Here is a 20,285-nt window from a genome sequence, read left to right as displayed (position 1 = left end):
TCCATGATAAAACCCTGCAACCCCGTTGCTCTCCATTAAACTGCAATCTTTAAATTGTTTTACTCAATCATCAATCAATCAGATGATTGTTAAGCGCGACTACTCACCCATAAGGGTCTCAAGGCACTTTGCCATACTAAAGGAAAATGTATCAATATAAACTTGAATGCACCTGCTCCATACACCCCTTAAGATATACAAAGTATCCCTCTCATATGTCTATTCCTGTCCTATAACTCATCAACCATGCACACATTTTCTCATGTTACTGTCTTTGCCCCAATGTACCGCAATGACTGTTGTGTACAGAGTTTCATGCAGATTTAATTTTCTTTGTGCTTAAATAAATAGCTCATTGTGACTGGGTTTTGAGCAACTTCCTTTGTTGAATGAGAATCTTCATAACATGGGTATGGATGGATTAGATTGATCTGAATATAGTGTATAAACAATAAGATATTTACTTTAAAATAGGCACCCAGAGAGAAACCATAAATAACTAAAATCTAGCACTCCTATTGAGCCAAAATGTTTTTTTTTCTTTTAAGGATTCGCCAGTGAAACAGAATTTGTATATGTTCCATCCTTCGCGCCCCAAGGTTATCCTGGAGTTGAAAAACAACACAGAAAAAATTGCAGCTTTTGATGGTATGTGTTTTACAGTTGTGCAACATGAGAGATTGCAGATATTTGATTTTGTTATTTCATTGGGGATATTTATGATTCCATAATTTATTTTTGAGTTTTCAGAGACTTCTCAGACATCGACATTTAAAATTGAGAATTAAAAATACCGATCTGCTGCTAATCGGCTATGTGGCTAACGTAGAACCTATGCCTCCTCACCAGGAGTTTATATATCTTGAAGAGATGGGAAGGGTTTCTTACTCTGCCATCTGCAAAACATTTTCAAAGGTAGTGAGAGGCCTAATGGAAGTAGTTCTAATATTTGGGCTTGCAGTCCAATGGCTCACCTGTGAATATCTAAATATTTCTACTGGCCACAGCTTGCTTTAATCTGCTCACATGTCCAAATCGATCCTCACACACAAACCACCTATCGTTGCGCACCCTGCCTGTTTCCACCCAAAAAATGCCACCTTGCTGCTGACTAAAAGATAGACTTCCTTGAAAGGGGATGTACGGTGAGGGAAAGCTTGCTTACTCAGTTCAACCCTGTTTGATCCGTCACCCTCCGGTCAGATGTTAAATCATATTAAGAGGGTGTATTCAGTATCCATCAATGATGTGTGTCAAAGTTATAATTGATAATCTTTACAGCTGTACTCCTTTCATTTTTACATCACAGATATCACAGCTGTATGAAATGTGTCTAGAGCATATGGTCCTTACCGACCTTTGATAGATTTGTTGAAATTTGACTAAAACTGTTAACTTTCTTTAATATATAATAAGGTACTCTTATCATGGAATGGGCTAATCCTTCCTGCTGACCATTGGCCAATATCTCTATTAGACTCCAGTGTGATCTTTGCTATGTTACTGTACAGTGAACGACCTGCATAGATTGCTGCATATGTTGAGAAACCCACATCCTCTAAACTTGTAAAACTGGGTTTAGGTAGGGTAGTGAAGGCATGGATCATGTTCTTGCATATACTAACTGAAGAAAAGCAGGGGACTATGGCAACTCCTGTTCTTTGCTATGTAGATCATTCTGCTGTATTTAATCAAATTAAATAAGGTCTTCTTTTCAAGAAACTTGATTCCTGGGGTATTAATGCTTGTTCCCAGGGTGTTCATTGGTAGAAGGCACCCCAATACCAGCCCTCATATTCATGGACTTTACTCTTCTGATTTCTCAAACGCCGGTGGGATTGCAGAATTTGTTAAATAAATTCACTGACTTCTGCAGTCTACAGGATTTGGAGAAGAATACCTTCAAAACCAGATACATGACTTTCAACTTCCATAAGGCTGTCAGAGGTGGTTTCACGATGAGGGACACACTGCTGCACACGAGTGATAGATTTGACTAGCTTGAATCAGATTTGACAATATGCACCCCTGGAAATCACACATACAGAAGAGTGGTGCAACAATGCTTCATAGATCCTCGCCAGTAGTCAAAACGTATTAAGTCACTAGACCTAGATGTGCCTAACCGGCAATCGTGAGCCAGGGTGCAAAATGCATCCCTCTAAGGGACAGACATTTGGGGATCTGGCAGCACTAAATATCTGACATTTAAGGAGAACAATTTACTGAGTTCTTTATTTAACTTACATCAAAACAATTCCATCTTACCCTTATTCTTTTAATACAGGGCTCAAGAAGATGAGGATCTAGCTGCTTTAAAGCACCTTCTCTTTTGGATCAGATTATGATCAACCCCAGACCCGCCATATAAAATCCTGGTTTTAAGTCCTAGGGCTGAAAAACCTTTTGAACTATCTTTCAACTATTAACAGAGGAACTCAGGACATTGGAAAATCTACCTATTCCTGTCATTTGGCAAAACAGTGCCATTGAAACACAAAACCCAGTAGCCTGACGGATAGCTTTTTAGATTATAAAGCTATTCCTGCATTTGAACCTTGTATGGATAACATTATTCCACATCAGGCTCGAACATGGCACACTAAATTCAGATTGTGAATATTTGTATCTAATAGAAGTGGAAGCATAGCCCCGATAATCAAAGCATCTGCAAATCTTGCAACAACACAATTTAGAATAGAGAACATGTATTAGTCTACTTCCCGATGTACAAAAGGTCTGGAAGGAAGTGGTTCAGACACATGTTTGAATCTGAGTTTTAGGCACCATCATACTGCTTCCACAGAACTTCAATCAGACATGAGCCCACTTACTGTTTTTGCTATGAGTACATTTTGCTATACTGTTTGGCTTAGAAGGAAGTCGTTGGGGCTTTCAGTGTGATATTTGGTACAATTAAGATCTTGCACATGGCGCTTCCCATTCAATATAACATAGGGCTAGCCAGGAACATTTGCAACATTCACACTTTGTGATCCATGCAGATATTTGGTTTTATAGGAATAACAAAGCCATGGCCGGTGTCTCAAGTTGTAATTTACTGATACAGTTATAAACCAACACCTGAGTGTGAGTGAAATAGTCTTTGGCGGGGAAATAACGAATCAAAGAGACTTTAAACAAGGAAGCATTCTTGCCCCACTTTTATTTAACTTAGATCATGCTGATTTATTTATTTATAGTGTTTATAGAGTGCTACTTGTGTGTCTGTTTCGGATTACTTCAAGTGCTATCTGAAAGGGAGGAGTTGGATTCCAGCAGATAAACAGGAGGCCCCAGTCCAATATTCTTCAGACAGTGGCATCAGATGCATGGACTTATGTTGAATACACACTGGAAAAGTTTTTGTTTAAGGCCTATCTTGGAAAGGCCGTAGTTTGGTTATGCCCTGAGACTTCAGATCACTGGGAATTGAGAGATATACCTGCATGTTTATTCTCTCTGGAGGTTTGTTGAAAGACCAGGTTTACCAATGGTGACCAAACTTACAGCAATGTTGTGACTGATCACGCAGCTTTCTGTATGTTTTCAGACTAATTCCTTTTACAATCATATATGTAGTGTCAACATATTTTCAATGGGGATAGTTGGTACTGGACTGTTCCTAGTGAAGCAGGATCAAGACTAATTTGTTAATGCTTGTGTCTGTTCTGCAGAACTGCAATAAGCAAAAAACGATGCAATGTAACATTACCCAAGCTCATAGTCAGTGGATGAGACTTTAACACGTTATATCTATGCCAATTTCTGTTGTTTTAGTGTTGTAAACTCTGCCATAAGATATTTATTTACTAGTGAAATAAATATATTTACTTTACTACTAAATATATTAACTTTGTTGGAGAGAATCTAGAAAGTCATGGATCAGCATCTTTTCATTAAAATACTCATAGGAAAGGCCCCATCCGGTCCATATCTCTGGAACTACGCCATAGAGAGCAACCCCTTTCACACGCCACAAGAAACACTGAGGCAGGGTTTATTTTTACAGTATTACTTGTGCACCTCATCCATTATTTTGTTTATTAGTTTTGGTTAAACGTGGACAAGAGTAATACTAGTTTTAAACTCTTTATCATGGTCAAGAAACAGATTTAAAAAAGAAATTTAGTTAAGAACAAGTATAAAGTAAGTATGGATAAACAATGTTCAAATAGAATTAAACATATTAAATGAAATAAAAGAAAGATTTTAAAATGAATTTGTTGAAGGAAATTATGAAAGCAACAAGGTGCCTGATGCTACTAAGCAATTTTTCAATCAATGACCCTGGGATGCACAAAGTCAAAGGGTTTGGTACGGCAAAATGGCTATTTCTAATATACAAAACCCATTGTACGAAGCAGAAACGTTTTTCTGATTCATAAAATGGGTTTTGCAACCCATACCGAATCACAATTTGGAAAGGGTTGTGATAGAGGCGTTGCTTCAAAATTAGGCTTTGATATGGTGCCAATTGTTTGCAACTGAGGTTACGGTTGCAAAACATTGACCAGTTACTGACTCGTCATAGGAGATGGTAACTTATTCCCAAAGGGAATTGTGTTGGCAGCCTCAGTAGGCAAGGGGACCACTCTATGCTCTCCCTGATGTTTTGATGTCACAAACATTTTATTATTAGGTCTCGCCTGAGACAGCGCATGCGCTGTCTCTTCAAGACATTTAGTAAGTGGCTTTTAAAAGGGCCACCAGAGGCTTTTGCTGGCCTACAGCTTGCGTTCATGAGCTTGTGCACGTGCACAGCTGCCATCTGTGTTTTTATTGCTCTAATCAGGCTCCTTTGCTTGCACTACCCCCCTCCCTTTGCCCCCTCCCTCCTGGCCAGCTTCATTTGTGTCTTCTAGCAGTAAATCATGCTCCTCTGCTCGCACTCCCCCCTCCCTCCTCCCCTTCCTCTTCGTCAGTTTCATTTGTGTCTTCTATCACTGTGAATGCTCCTGCTTCCACCAGGCACACACACCATCAGTTGTCAGTGCACGCTTTCACCAGGCACACACCCCCCTAGCTGTCAGTGCACGCTTCCACCAGGCACACACACCACCAGTCGTCAGTGCACGCTTCTACCAGGTACACACACCACCAGTCGTCAGTGTACGCTTCCACCAGGCATACACACCACCAGCCGTCAGTGCACGCTTCCACCAGGCATACACACCACCAACCGTTAGGGCATGCTTCCACCAGGCACACACCACCAGCCGTCAATGCATGCTTTCACCAGGCACACACACCACCAGCCGTCAGTGTACTTCCACCAGGCACACACACCACCAGCCGTCAGTGCACGCTTCCACCAGGCCCACACACCACCAGCCGTCAGTGCACGCTTTCACCAGGCGCACACACACCACCAGCCATCACTGCAGCAGGCAGGCTCTTCTCAGAGTTTCTTGGTAAATATGTGTTCAATGCCTGGGAGGGAGTGGGTCGTGTTTCTTTAAACCATGCTGAGTATGCAGGTGCAGCGCATGAACTCATGTGTGAGTGAGTCATGCTGCCTGGGGCTCACTCACTCCACACTTGTAAATTGTACCTGCACCAGGCTTTTCTCATTTGCAAAGTTCGGCGCATGTGCACAGCTAGGCAGCCCCCACACCCCCGGGAATGACTGCTTCCTACAACCAGAATGGAAACAACATTCAGAGCAATGAAAACAAGTTTATTTGATGCAAAGAACTGTTAACAAAAACCATGTCCAGCTATTGTAGATCTGGCAACTTAAACAAAACAGCAAAAAAAAAAGCATTAACATAGCCAATAGGTCTCGCTTTTTGGACCCTATGAGTATTTAGTTATGCAGCAGAATATCCTTAGTGCAATAACACCAACTGTTGCATGGCTAAACACTTATAAGGTCCCAAATTCGAGATCTATTGGCTATGCCAATGCTTATTTTTAAAGCATCACTGGTTCCGTTAACCTTGCAGGCCACCATCATTGTGTTTGTAGACAATCACAGGGAGGTAGCAAATTGCTATCTGCCTAGTTAATATTTGTTTGGCAGGTTGTTCTCCAACCTGGTGTGAATGGTGATTTTGCAATATGACCTAACAGTACATAGCATGGTACATTTGTAAAATCAAAGGGCCTGATTTAGATTTTGGTGGACGGGTTACCCCATCACAACAGTAACGAATATCCCGTCTGCTGAAATATAAATCCCATACAATATTATAGGATTTATATTTCAGCAGCTGGGATATCCGTCAACTGTGCGACTGAGTAACCTATCTGCCAAAATCTAAATCGCGCTCAAAGTCAGTTAACAAAGTTGGCACGCACTTTGCAACCATTTTATGCAAATTGACTCTTAATATATCAGGTTCTATGTATTCTTCATTTAACAAGCTTTGTACATTTTACTGGTCCTTAGAAAGGGCAGACATGCTGGGGGAAGCTCTTTAAAAAAATGCTATTGTATAGAAAACAAAGTTACATGAACACACACTTACATGAAAAGGTTTCTGAAAACCACCTGCGAGCTGCCGAAATTTGATTCACTTGTGGCCTAAAGCTCTTAATAACAGATGTTACCAGGCACATGTGTTTACGTTCTCTGCAGGGCAGTTACTGGGGCACATGGAGTTGTTGTCATACAGGCATATTTTATGAGATCATCCCAAGTTCAACAGAAAGCTGTTCCATATATTTCCACTTGTCAGGATTTCCGTTCTTATGGGGAACTGATCAAAGTTGTAGCAAAACGGATGGCGGTTCCATGTGAGGCAGTGGCAAGGTTGACCAACGTTTGGAATTTGGGTACGGTGATCAGCTAGTTTGGGCATTAGATTTGGAGCTAGGTCTCAGGCTCAAATTCCTAGTGAGGCATATAATGCATTGTATAACTCTGACTCCATCCCTCTGGGCCTGCTTTAATTGGCTGTAAACTGGGGTGCCTAGAAGTGGTTACTGATGGAGTATCTGCAAGGCAGTTCAGAGGAGGGTAGATCGAACAGCAATGTCCCGGACCCCGCTAAGTGTCCTGTAGTTTCACCGGGACCCTCCGCCTTGCCTTTTGGGCTATTTCCCGCTCACCTTGGGGTGGCATCATTGTGCTGCAACCTTTCAGGTGACCAGACGCTTGGGTCTCCACCTTTAACTCACTCCTTCCAGTCTCCAAAACCACCGTATCAGAACACAACCGGAAACTAACGATCTCCCCCCTGAACCAACAGTCCCTGACCGGAGACATCTCCATCTCCATCTTCAAGAATGGCACCATTCTAATCCAGGCGAAAGATGACAACCTCGATTTCTTCGACTCCCTCTTTCACACTCTTAAGACGGCCATGGCTCTCTACCCACTACTTACAGGCCCCACCACCTCCTGTGACCCTCACCAAACTTCTATCCCGCAGAGCATGCCTCATCCACCCCATCAATCCCCTCCCCTCGCCCTTAATCACGTCAACATCCACCCGTCCCTCCGAGCCCCTCCCCCCCTATCCCACAGCCCCTAGCGCCCGCCCCCCTCTCCCAAACTACCAGAACACCCCCACCCCCCTCGCACCTACATCCCCTAACATCCTCCCCCTTCTCCCTAACTTCCAGGACTCCCCCACCCCCCCCTACCCCTCCTACCTCCCTCCCCCCTCTCCACGTCTCCCGCACCCCCCACAGGATCTCAGTCACCTCCCCTTAGAACTCCCAGTCCCCCCGCCGTCTTTGAATCACAGCGCCCTGCGCGATCCCTCACTCCCACTGCTCACGCCATTCCCCGTAGTGAAGACATTCACCTCCCCCAAAGAGACCGCAACCCCCCTCCTTCCCTACTCCCCGCCCATCCGAACTCGAAAATCCAATCAGATCCCCCCAGCTCGACTACTCCCCCTAATAGTAACTCGCCCAGCAGCCCCGCCCACCACCCTGCCCTTGACCAAAAATTCACGAAAGCTAACCCCGTGCCTCCCTCTCCCGTCTCACTTCCTAACAGTATCTCGCCCCAAACCCGCTCTCCCTCACTAGAGGTCCCACAATCGAACTCCAACCTAGACCCGGTCCCCTCGTCACAGACCCCCCCCTTTCGACGTCCTGCTACACGACCTCTCCCACACCAAACCTAACTCCACCCACTCGCCCACCTACTCTCCAGAACCTAAACTGACACAACGCCTGGACTTTCTAGAAGCCCAGATCGCGACTCTGATCCTCGGCCTGAAAGAAACCCTATCCTCCCTAGAGAAACTCCAGCCCCCCTCCCTGAACGTCCCTCCTCCGCGCCTCCAGCCGCCTCCCGCCAAGACTGACTGTCATACCCACACTGGGTCCAAGCCCCCCACAGGCTCCCAGCCTCTTCTCTCTAATCCCAGGACTGAGGCTCGAATCGACAGTCCTAGAAGGACGGCTCCCTCCCTTTCGCCACAGGAAGTGACCTCCCTCATCACCTCCTATGAAACCCCGCCTAGGCAGCCTGCTCTAACATTGCCCCCTGACCACCCTCCCTTCTCCTCAATTCAAGTCATTACTGGAGTGGGAAGGGACCCGCCCCGTCGTAAAGCTGCCAGACCTCCACCCTATCTCTCCTCCTTACCCAGAGCTACATCAGTCAATCATATCTCACAGGATGACTCCCAAATAAACTGTATGCTCATCAATTGCAGATCCGCCGTCAAACATGCAACAGAAATAGCCGAAACCATCCTCTCACAGGACCTGGACGTAGCCTTCATCACTGAGACATGGCTGAACACTCTATCCAGCCCCATCCTGGACACGCTGGTGCCGCCCGGGTTCTCAATTATACACAAAGACAGGCCCATTCACAAAGGCGGCGGAATAGCTATTATCCATAAAAGCGACCTCTCCATCACTGAATCTCCTGCCGTCATTTACAACTCCTTTGAATCCCTCGCGGTCAACATCAATTCGCCTCAACACCCTTCACTCCAATGCCTTCTACTCTACCATCCCCCGGGCAATACCTCCGAATTTGGCGCTCAGCTGACGGATCTGATCACGCAAACAGCTCTCAACAGTGATTTCAGTATAATTCTGGGCGACCTCAACCTAAGATGGAATGTATCAAAAAACCCGCTCATTCAATCCCTCAACACCCTTATTCATGACCTTGACATGACCCAGCACTGCACAGAGGAAACCCACCACAGAGGAGCAACCCTGGATGCTATCATCGCAGATAAAAAGACAATTTCAATTGACCACATCATCCCAGTAGACTGGTCAGACCATCACGCCATCCTCTTTCATATCAATTACCCGGCGCTCTCCGTCCCTCCCACGCAAACATCCCCCAAATGGATCAGAAACTTATCGAGAGTACCTCTTGACAAGCTTGAAAAGGGCCTCAGCTCACTCCTCCCGACCACGACAGAACCCCTTTCAACCACAGAACTCACCTCGCTCTACCATTCCAACTTGGAGCTCGTCTTAGACCAGCTGGCACCAAGGAAACTAAAAAAACAAAGAAACATCCCCTCCAGATCCTGGTTCTCCACCGACATTAACGATGAAAGAAGACACCTAAGATACTTGGAAAGATCCTGGAGGTCCAATCCCTCCTCACGCAACCGGGACCAGCTCAAGGCAGCCCGCAAAAGCTACTACAACCATATCAAGAACAAAAAGTCGTCCTTCTTCTGCGCGGCCCTTGATAATGCCAAAAAACGCCCCAAAGAACTTTTCAACATCATCAAGAACCAAACCTCCATTCCGGTAACAAGAGACATGGTAGCGTCCAAATCCCAATGTGACGACTTTGCCAGCTTCTTCAACGAAAAAATCGCGAAAATTGACCGATCTCTCGGCACGTTGCCCTCAGACCACCCCGCTACAACTTCCCATTTAAGACCAACAATCACATCCACTCGCTGGTCCTCCTTCCAACCTATCCAGGTTGAATTGATAAGTAATCTCATAGCCTCCGCCAAACCCTCAACCCACTCCCTTGATCAGCTTCCCCCGAGAGTGACCAAAGACTTGAAGCTCACTCTAGCCCCTATCTGGGCCAAGATCATCAACAGCTCTCTGAGCGAGGGCTCCATCCCGGACTGCCTTAAAATAGGTCAAGTCACGCCTCTACTAAAAAAAACGGGCCTTGACATACAGGATATGAATAACTTCAGACCAGTCTCGAACCTTCCATTACTATCCAAAATCTTGGAAAGATGTGTGCTGTCGCAACTTTCCCAGCACTTAGAGAACACAAAGCTTCTAGACCCACATCAATCAGGGTTCAGAAAAGGCTGCAGTACTGAAACCGCAATACTTAACGTCCTAGACGATCTTCACATGTCGCTCGACTCCAACCATTGCAGCCTTCTCATCCTCTTAGACCTATCGGCTGCATTTGACACAGTCGATCATGCCCTACTAATCAAGGTCCTAAAGGAGAGAGCAGGCCTCGAAAAGACTGTCCTAAAATGGTTCTCCTCCTTTCTTAACAACCGCACACAAAGAATAAAAATCAAAACTTGCGAATCAGACATTCTTCCCATCAGCAGAGGAGTTCCTCAAGGGTCTGTACTCTCTCCTCAACTCTTCAACATTTACATGGAGCCCCTCACCTTAATTCTAAGGAAAGCTAACATCCCCTTCCACCTTTATGCAGACGACACGCAACTCTATCTGGAAACCACATCGATCTCGGACATCCACAGACTGAACCACACACTTACCGAAGTTCAGCTCTGGCTCTCTTCCAACCACCTCAAACTCAATGAGGAAAAAACTGAAGTGCTCCTCATCTCTAACAAAGAAGAAAACCCCCAAATTCTTGATTGGCTCAAAGCCTTAAACGCCCTAAATGTGCTGCTTGTTCCATCGAACTCCATAAAGTCCCTAGGGATCACCCTGGACTCCAAACTGGATATGAAAGAACATATCTCAAAAACTGCCAAAAGTGCCTTCCTGAACCTGAAATTGCTCTACAAACTAAAACCATTCCTCCCCACAAAAGACCTGAAACAGGCCACGCAGGCTCTGGTCCTCTCCAGAATTGACTACGGCATTGCCACTCTGACTGGAACAGCCAAATCTCACCTGCGTCCTCTGACCTCTACCCTAAATGCAGCTGCAAGAATGATCACTGGAACAAAGAAATATGAACACATCACCCCAGCTCTGAAGGATCTGAAATGGCTCCCTATTGACCAACGAGCTAGCTTCCGCACAGCTTGCCTCACACATAAAGCCCTGCATACGGGCAAACCGGAATACCTGGCCAACAAGCTCAAAAGGGCCGGGCAGTCTAGAAACCTCAGAAGCTCCAACACGCTCCTACTCATTCCTCTGAAATCCCAGAAACTCTCAACATCTAGCAAATCCTTCGCTGGCAATGCTCCCAAGATATGGAACTCCATCCCCCCACACATCAGAATGACCGCATCCTTCCCGAAATTCAAGAAGCTACTCAAAGTCCTCTTCCTTGAGCGCTCCGGAACCAACTAGAACTAAACCCAGACTTTATAGTTTCATGTTCTCGTTCACCCCAGAGCTGATTGACTTGCCTACGACTCTCCGCCCTGTTTCACGCCTGGCTGCTATTGTATAGACTGTACTGTTCATTGACCTGCTTTTTGTCCGCATTATCGGTCTAACCCATGTATATTTGCTGTGAAGCGCTCTGATACCCTCGGGTCCAGCCAGCGCTATACAAAACTTTAATAAATAAATAAATAAATATTGTACTGACCGAGTGGCCACCCTTTACTAGAAATGGAGTCCTCTTCTCCACAGGGGGTAGTATTCTACTGTTATTCTTTGGTCCTGGTGAAATGCTGACTTATCCTTTGGGTGACTAAAGCATGAAACCTGTCGACCTCACTTTATTGATAGCTGTCTAGGTACATTGTAACTGAAGGATTGCACCACTATTTTGAGTTATTCCTGGTACCCCTACCCCATAAAGGATTATTTTGGGGTATGGGAGTCAATTTTAGACACACTTTACTTTTTCACCAGAAACATATCTGCACTGTCCCCTCATGCATTCACCTAAACGGCGTATTCGGATCAAAGGATCTCTGACAAAGAGCCCCCAAGTCTGTCAGGCATTGCAGCGCCGGCCAGACGAGGAGCATCAAATGAGGAAGCATGACACCCTAACAGGTGTGTGAAGGCATTAAGATCTGACCTGCTGGTACCTTTGTGACAATATTGGCCAACCTTGTGGCTTCACCACCTTGTGATCCTTCTGCTTACGAGGAACTACTCCTACTTTAATGGTTAGTCTGTATCTGCAATAAAGTAATTTTCCTTCTTCATTCTCTTCACCCTTGCACTGAACTCTATATAGGATTTTTTTATTAGTTGTCAAAATAACATCGCCTCATATTAGTGTCACTTCCCCTTCCTACTTTAAGTTTGCCTCATCTTACCTTTAAGTAGTGCTTAGTTTGTAAAATAAAGAGTGCCAGTGCCCAAAGCTCTGCTCAGAAGACAACAGCCGTCGCTATTACATGTCAGTGCACAGAATACCATGGCTGCCCAGTGTTGATTCCACCTCCTGCCTCTTTAGTCCACTACCAGTCACTCCCTGCCATTTTTTCCCAGTTTTGCAGGTTCCTGCTTTCTCCCTTTGTGACAGTTTTTCCATCTTTCTCTTCCTCCTCCCCTTACCAGACATTACCCTCTTGGGTAATGTCTGGTAAGTAAAAATAAGTATCGTCCCAAAAAAAGGAGTGCTGATGGCACCCACCGGCTCAATTTAAGAACTGCCTATAAGTTATAAATCCCTAAAGTCTTTACATTGTATGTATCACCTATGTCAATATCAAAAACAGTGCCAATTACAACAGTTGCCCACTCCCCCATACTTTTTTGTAGAATGTTTAATTGCATTACTCTTTCCTATCCTTAGCACCCATTGGTTGCAGTCTCTATTCTGTGTTATTAAATTATCTTGTATGAAATCCTCCCCTAATTCCTTAATATTTTTCCTTTTGACTGTGCAGCTTATAAATAGTTTTTAGGGTAGAGCCTGCGTGAGCATGCACTTGCGAGACACTATTATTTACAAAAATAGCTTGAAGCCCACCCATTACTTACCATTTGTCTACTTCAGCCTCACTCTTCTTTGCAGCTGCCTTAATTGGGCAGTGCAGCTTAAAGGTCACTTCTGATGCTTGCTGTGGAGCAGGGACCAAGCACTGATTGATTTAACTTAATCCATGCCTGTCCGCTGCTCCCAATATGCGTCTGTTACTATTTCTTCCCCCTCTCCCTGCCTGGTGCTCTACTAATAGTCCTTTTTAGGTTTCGACCTGGCGAGGGGCACGCAGTGCCCCTCCCAGATCGAAAACTATTGTCTACAGTAGGGATGTCGGCACCGCCTCTGCCTCTCATTGGCTAGCTCCATAAATGGAGGCTAGCCATTGGGAGACAGAGGCTGTCAATCGCGCTTTCTCTTGAAAACGCGATTCGGGGGCGTTTCTGGTGCTTTTTTTAAGCCCCGCCCCTTTGTCCCGGGCCGCGCTGCGATTGGCTGCCGGCCCGGGACACCCCCGTGACGTCATTCCCGGGCCGCGCTGTGATTGGCTGCCGGCCCGGGACACCCCCGTGACGTCAGCCAATCACAGCGCGGCCCGGGACCTGACTTGTTTTACAATATGATCGCTTTGCCGATCGTTTTAAGTGCCGCTTGTTTCTCAGTGACATACAATTAAGGGCGGGCTTGTCTTAAAGTGGTGGACTCATTAAGTCACTGTGCAGAGTCTGCACTTGCCCTCCGTGCGCGTTATGGACGCTACCTCGCCACCTGCACAAACGCATGTTTGCAGTGTCTGCCGCGGACTTAAGACCGGGGCATTCCTCGTGCCCGCCACCACTGTGGTAACTATAGACTTTGGCAGGGAATGTGGCGGATTCATTTCGAGTCTGTTAGCTCAGCCCATGCAGCCCGCATCTTTTCCGGCTGTCTTGGAGACTGTCCTGTGCCCCCGCTCTGCTCTGTTATTTCACCAAACCCTGTGAATTCTGCTCAGCAAAGTAAACATTGGGAGCTGCTAATCGCATCCTCTGAAACAGAACAGCACTTGAGTCGGGGATCTGGCGGAGATCAGAGTTAAGCAGAGTGAGTCTCTCCCAGCTGCTGCTCTCGGTACTGCTGCTGTGCAGACCCTCCGGCGGCGCTCCCTCCTGCCGGCCGCCTGCTGAGCCCCGGCTGCGCCCACCCAGCTCCCAGCTGCTTCTGAGGGACCCCCGGTTCGGGCCACTGCTGCAGCGAGGTCCATGCTGTGACCAGAAGTTTGTGGATACTATGGCGAGGGCATATGCGTGGCAGACCCTACTCCTGCAGTTCCTGGCTCTCACTGCCTCTCGGGCGGCATTTGGGTTTACGGACGATACTGTGGAAAAAGCCTTCAAGTCCGAGGGGTACTGCAGCCGGATCCTGCGCGTCCAGGGCACCCAGAGGGAAGGGTACAACAAATGCAGCCTGAGGGTGGAGGGAGACCCCGAGTTTTACAAGCCGGGAGCCAGTACTTTGCATGCTGGGAATTGTAGGCCTTTATAAAGACTCGAAAAAACTAAAGTACAGGTCCCATAAACATTATAGAATGATTATTGGTGACCAAAAAATTGATGAATAGACGAAGGAAGAGTTTCTGGCATGTTTAAGGTAAACGGACTGTAGAGTAGTTCTATGTGCCTGAGCAGCCGACTTCGGAAGTGGGGTACCGGGTTTGAGTTCCAGCGTCATCTCTCCCACCTATGATTCTAGCAAATTACTTAATCGCCCGTGCCTAACAAAATAAAATCTGTCCTCGTGTAATATAATAATCTTGTACTCATGTAAAGCACTCTGATTCCGTAGGGCCATGGTCGCGCTGTTTAAAATTGAAGAAAAAACATTATTTGCATGGCATGCTAACTATACAGACGCCCCCTCAATTCTATAGTTTAATAATTCCAAGCGTCTCTTTTATGCCTTTATTCCAACACCCGGCGCAGCTCTCGCTGCATGTAAGCAGGGACCGAGTCACGTGATCCGAGGTCTGAGTGCAGCCATCGCCTTAGACTGGCCGTGAACCCGGCCGCGCTTGGGGGTGAGTCAGCAGCTGAGGGAGCCTCTGCTGCTGAAGGAAGGAGCCATCCTCCTCTCTCACGGCTGGGGCTGCCTCAGGTCACTTAACCAGTATTGGGAACACCCGCGCCCTTCACCCGCCCGTTCTCTCCTATACCCACTATACTGCAGCCCCGGGTATTTTGGGGCTCAGCCCAGTGTCTTATTTCAGCTGCTGTCTGTTGTGTGCGCCTGTTGTTGTCCGCTTTGTGTGTGCCTGACAAAGATTTTCTTTTTTAGGTAGTGCATAGAGGCAGCTTAAATTGTTCACAACACAAGCCTCATGTAATAAAAGAACATCTTAAAAAATACATACATTTATACATATATGCCTTGTGTTTCCCCTCTTCTTTTATTGGGCTGTAGCCCTACCATTCAGGTTTTGCGTCTTCACACTACATCATAAAGCATGGTGTAGGGGACAGGTCGGCACTATGAGTTGCGGCATTTCCTCCTTGTTGTTTAAACCTGTCTAAACATTCTAAGTCGATAGTGCCCTCTTTTGCGCAAATAAGAATCATATTTTCTGTGATCTGCATTAAAACTAAAAATAAAATTCTGTACCTATTCAGAGTACCTTTGCCTGCTAGAGAGCACTTGGACGACACTGTTCTGTCAGAATTATATGCAAGGGTACATTTGTTTAATATAATTTTTTAATTGCAAGTGTACGGTCACCATGTTTAGCTTGTGGTGTATTTTCTTTTTTTTCATCTTTTTATTTTTCTGGACCATCATGGCAGTAAAAAAATAAGATTTAAAAAATAACCATAGCACCAGCTTGCATAGGTCAGATGTAATCACTGAAGTTCTATTGGATCTGGCAAAGGTGCAATCTAGAAAGGAATATTTTCTATTTATAACTTCATCGTGACTTGCACTTGAGATGCGCTTCGTGTTTTCCATATTTGGTTAAGCCCAAGGGTTACTCTCTTGGCCTTGTGATTTTCACACCTGGAGTGACCATATATATGTAAATACTGCCTGCACTTTTGAGAACTTGCATCTTTGAGATAAATTATGTTTTTTGCATATGACTGTGCAGTCCAGTGACTGGCTGTGTGCACAAAGATCTCTGCCTGGATCTGTGTGTGTGTGTTGGGCTCTGTGTGTGTGTGTGTGTGTTGGGCTCTGTGGCTCTGTGTGTGTGTGTGTGTGTTGGGCTCTGTGTGTGTGTGTGTTGGGCTCTGTGTCTGTGTGTGTGTCGGGCTCTGTGTGTGTGTCGGGCTCTGTGTGTGGTGGGGCTCTGTGTGTGTGGGGCTCTGTGTGAGTGTGTGTGCCTCTGTGTGTGGGGGGGGTGTGTGTGTGTGTGTAGTGCTGTGTCTTTGTGTGTGGCATTTGCGAGAGATTAAGCTATTGGCATTGTAAATGACAATGCCATTTATTTATCTGTTTTCAAAACCAACACATAAATAACAATTATGTCATTTACAATGCCAATCGTTCTAACTTTTGCAAAGGCGAAACCGTTGCATTGTAAATGCTTGTTATTCTTGTTTTTCATTGGGGTACTTTACATAAGCACCATTTACATTAAACAAGTTCACTTTCTTCTTTTTTTAAGTCAGAAGAGATTAAGCGATATTCCCAAAATCACAGGATGTTGAGGTGACGCCAAAACCTGATTCCTCAGTTCGGAAGTCGGCATCTTTGCCGTAGCATCATATCCTTCTTCCCCCTCCCACCCACTCATCCATGCAGGTTTTGTGTGGTAAGGGCAAGTCCAAATTCTGCACAATTAATCATCAGTTGGTGCAACAGTGTGATTTATTGTGTTGCACATTTTGCGCATTGTACTATGTTAATGTAGTGCGAATGGCCAGAGGACATTACAGTACTTTACAAGAGAGACGGATTGTTTAATAGACACTATTTTTAGGCTTTCAATTCTTCGGAGGCAAATAGAATGAGTCCTAAGTACCGCGAAAGAAAAGTACTGGGTAATTACACTGTGATAGTAAGTACAAAGCGATCCCATACCTTGGGGTCCAGTTTGCACTATATAAAACCGCACCAATATATAAAACTGCCCAAAAAAAAGCAAACAGTTCAACTACTAATCCACTTTCTTCATTTGCTTGTAACTCACCAGCGTGTCCCGTCACCTGTTTTGCTCCTGGTGGTCAGCCTAGCCATTAGAAGCATTTTCTTCAGGCCTCCTGGCCTCTAAAAGGGGACATTTTGTGAGAAGCAGGAATTTTGGGCTCTCTACTCCAGGCATGTCTTCTGCCTGGCTTCTGATGTTCCTCTGCTGTTGGTGAGGGCATTTTGCACTGCTCCTCCGCAGCCAGCCAGAAGAAAACACTTGTTGAAGCTCCCCCAGTCCCCTAAAGCCTGCTGCCATTTTGAATTGCACGCGGGTGGTAGTGGTGTCCTGGTCCTTTACCCCAGAAGTCCCTCAGGGGATATAGGATAACCAGTGCCATGGGCCTTGGAGAAACCATCCTAGGTTTGGGGGTCAGCTGGAGTCAAAGTCCTTGGTCAAATCTTGAAGCCCAACAGATGGCTTCTCCTTCCATCTGGACATCCTTTTGCTGTTGTTGCGTCCAGGTCTAGAGTCTTCTCAACTGTCGCTCCCTTGTGCCGGGGTTTTAAACTGGGGGTGAAAAGTTTTAGGGGCCAGGCACCCCTGGCCAATCCTAGGATGCCACATCATCCGTCCACCTTTGCTCCAATCTCTTGCTTAACATTCTGGGGCAATCGCTGATGGCGATCACATTTTCTCTGGTAGGAGCTCTTCTGAGGGTCTCACTTCTGCTCCTAGTTGGCTGATCCATTCCCACCAAAACTTGCCTTGACTGTATTGGCTCCAGTGGCTCCCTCCCTTGTTCCAGTAGACGGGGCTGTACCAGACCAAGTGCAGTGTGGCAAGCTAATTATCAGATGCAGATTTCTCCTCCCCACCCTTTCTTTTCCCAGGAACTGAGTCAATCACGGTTGATTGCCCTTGTCAGGAGACCTTTGATTCCTCTGCTGGGGAGTCCAGTAACATGGCCCAGTATGGGGGACATAGGCCTAGAATTTGATTTAGCTGATCTGAGCCAGAGAAATATGACAAATCCTGAAGCCCCATAAAATGTGGATGTGCGTGGTTGTGGACTGCAAATTCAGTGTGCATGTTTTACCCCAGTTTCTACCATGCTGAACCCTGTAGGCCTAAGTGAAGTGAAACCCTACTATAGGGCAAATATCTAATACAAGTGTAAAACACCACAGATTTTACAGTAAGCACTACGACCTACACTATGAATTCCTACTATTATCATAAGGTCTACCCTGGGTAAATACCAATCGTTGCAGAGGCCCTTCTGTGATAGGCTGCCTGTGCGTAGATACCGGACTACACACCACAGTAGTCTCACATACTTGGTTTGCACACGTGACTACTCCTGTCTAACCAGCCCAGTGCCTCTTACTCTAGCTGTGCAGCACAAGCCTTTTCCTTAGAAGGCAGATACTGGCATTTAGCATGCTTAGTCTAAATAAAGAGAATTTACTGTGTGTGAGACTCGGTGGTGAGACTCACTCACTGTAAATGTCCAAAAAACGGATAGTCAAAATCAAACAATCCTGGTGGATGTAATAGGCGGAACTCATTTGCTACAAGTATGAATGAAACATGCATTTTTGAAGTGTGCCATACATTCTGAGATTAGGAATGATGATCATTTGCACAACTCCGAATTTGGGGTTACCCCATCTATTGTGATTTATCATGTGATTCAGACGATATTTTGCAAAAGGTGTAATTTCTTGGACACTGGCTTACATTTGGAGGGCAAAAATGGTGAGAGATTCAATTGATATTAACAATTGATAAACTATTCCGTCCCCCACAATTCTCCCAATAATAATGGTACCCCACTTGTGAGGATGGACTTAACCCCCATGACAAGAAAAGCCCCAAAACACAATTTGTAGATATCAAACTTTGACTATCTAAATCAACCCATTTTGGAGAAATGGGCAGCATTTCTGTGACTGAAAGTTCGGGAATCTGCTGGATCTACAAAATTCCTACTACCCTGCGTTCCCAAACTTCTGACAAAAACGGTACCCCACTTGTGTGGCTGGGCCTAGCATCAGTGATAGGAATGACTATGACCATTTGAAGTTAATGAGGTCTTTGGATGGTACCTGGTTTAGCCAATTCCTGTGGTGGGTGATAGGCCCTGCCATGCAAGTTTGGTACCATTACTGTAGAAGTGTGGAAATGCTAGGTGGTAGGAATTGTGTGTCTCCCCACAGCTTCTGGAACTGTTGCTCAGCTAAATGTCAGGAAAATGTGTGATTTTAACCAGTGTTTGAGGTTTGTAAGGTATTCTGGGTACGAAAACAAAATGTGTTCCTCCTAAGTCCCACCACCTTGGACTTCCCTGGTATTTTACTTTTCAAAAAGGTAAGAGATTGAGCGAATGTGGCCTAATGGCTAGGGCGGTCGACCTTGAAGCTGGGGAACCGGGTTCGAGTCTCTGCAGGGGCGCTCCACATTCTGTGGTTCTGGGCAAAATGAATGTGTCTATTTGTAACGTAAATGGTGCTCATATAAAGTGCTCTGGTGCCTTGGGGTCTAGTTCGCGCTATATAAAACTCCACAAAACAAAAAAGTAATTGGTACCTCAGAGCTAGCTGACACAGGATTAAAATACCATAGCCATCAGAGTGCAATGTGGTATGGAATTTTGCAGGTATTCTAGGAGAAAATGAAATGTCATTGCCCTGGAGGCATCTAACGCTAAGCTGGGAGTCTAGTTTTCAGAATTGTATGGGTTTAATAGGATTCCATTGGGTGATTGCTGAACCTGGGCTCCAAATACCACTGTTACCCACATCACATAAATAGATTGATTTTTGATGGGAAAAACCATCTCCACATTGAGCTTTGAAGCCTTTCTGGTCACATGCGCTAGGCCCAGCCACACAAGTGGGGTACCATTTTTATTAGGACAAGTGTTGGAGCGCTGGGTGGTAGGAATTTTGTGGATCCTGCTGAACTTTTCCTCTCAGAAATGTGTGGAAAATGTTTCATTTTATCCAAAGTTTGATGTTTGCCGAGCATTCAGGGTAGGGTAAAAAAAAGTAGTAGAATCTATGCCACTAACACCACCATATCAGGGATTGTTAGTGGTCCCTCAAAGCTGGCTGACACCGGGCCAAAATACCATAGCCATCACAGAGAAGTAAGTATGTATGGAAATGTGCAGGCATTCTAGAAAAAGCTGAATTTTCATTAACCTGAACTCAG

At 45.5% G+C, this 20,285-nt stretch overlaps 1 protein-coding gene across 4 annotated transcripts in view; it reads left to right on the top strand.

Annotated features, from left to right (window-relative positions):
* Positions 1–20,285, top strand: part of FAM234A (family with sequence similarity 234 member A) — a 379,590-nt gene that overhangs the window by 346,496 nt on the left and 12,809 nt on the right. For all 4 annotated transcript variants that reach the window (XR_013601635.1, XR_013601636.1, XM_078663112.1 and 1 more), the window contains exon 11: positions 549–648. Coding sequence is in view for 2 of the 4 variants with exons in the window: in XM_078663112.1 (XP_078519238.1) it covers positions 549–648 (100 nt within the window). In the remaining 2 variants the exon portion in view is untranslated. The remainder of the gene's footprint in view (positions 1–548; positions 649–20,285) is intronic.

The sequence above is a fragment of the Lissotriton helveticus genome, chromosome 10 (assembly GCF_964261635.1).
Source record: "Lissotriton helveticus chromosome 10, aLisHel1.1, whole genome shotgun sequence".
NCBI classification, from domain to species: domain Eukaryota; kingdom Metazoa; phylum Chordata; class Amphibia; order Caudata; family Salamandridae; genus Lissotriton; species Lissotriton helveticus.
This window is presented reverse-complemented; position numbering and strand designations above follow the sequence as displayed.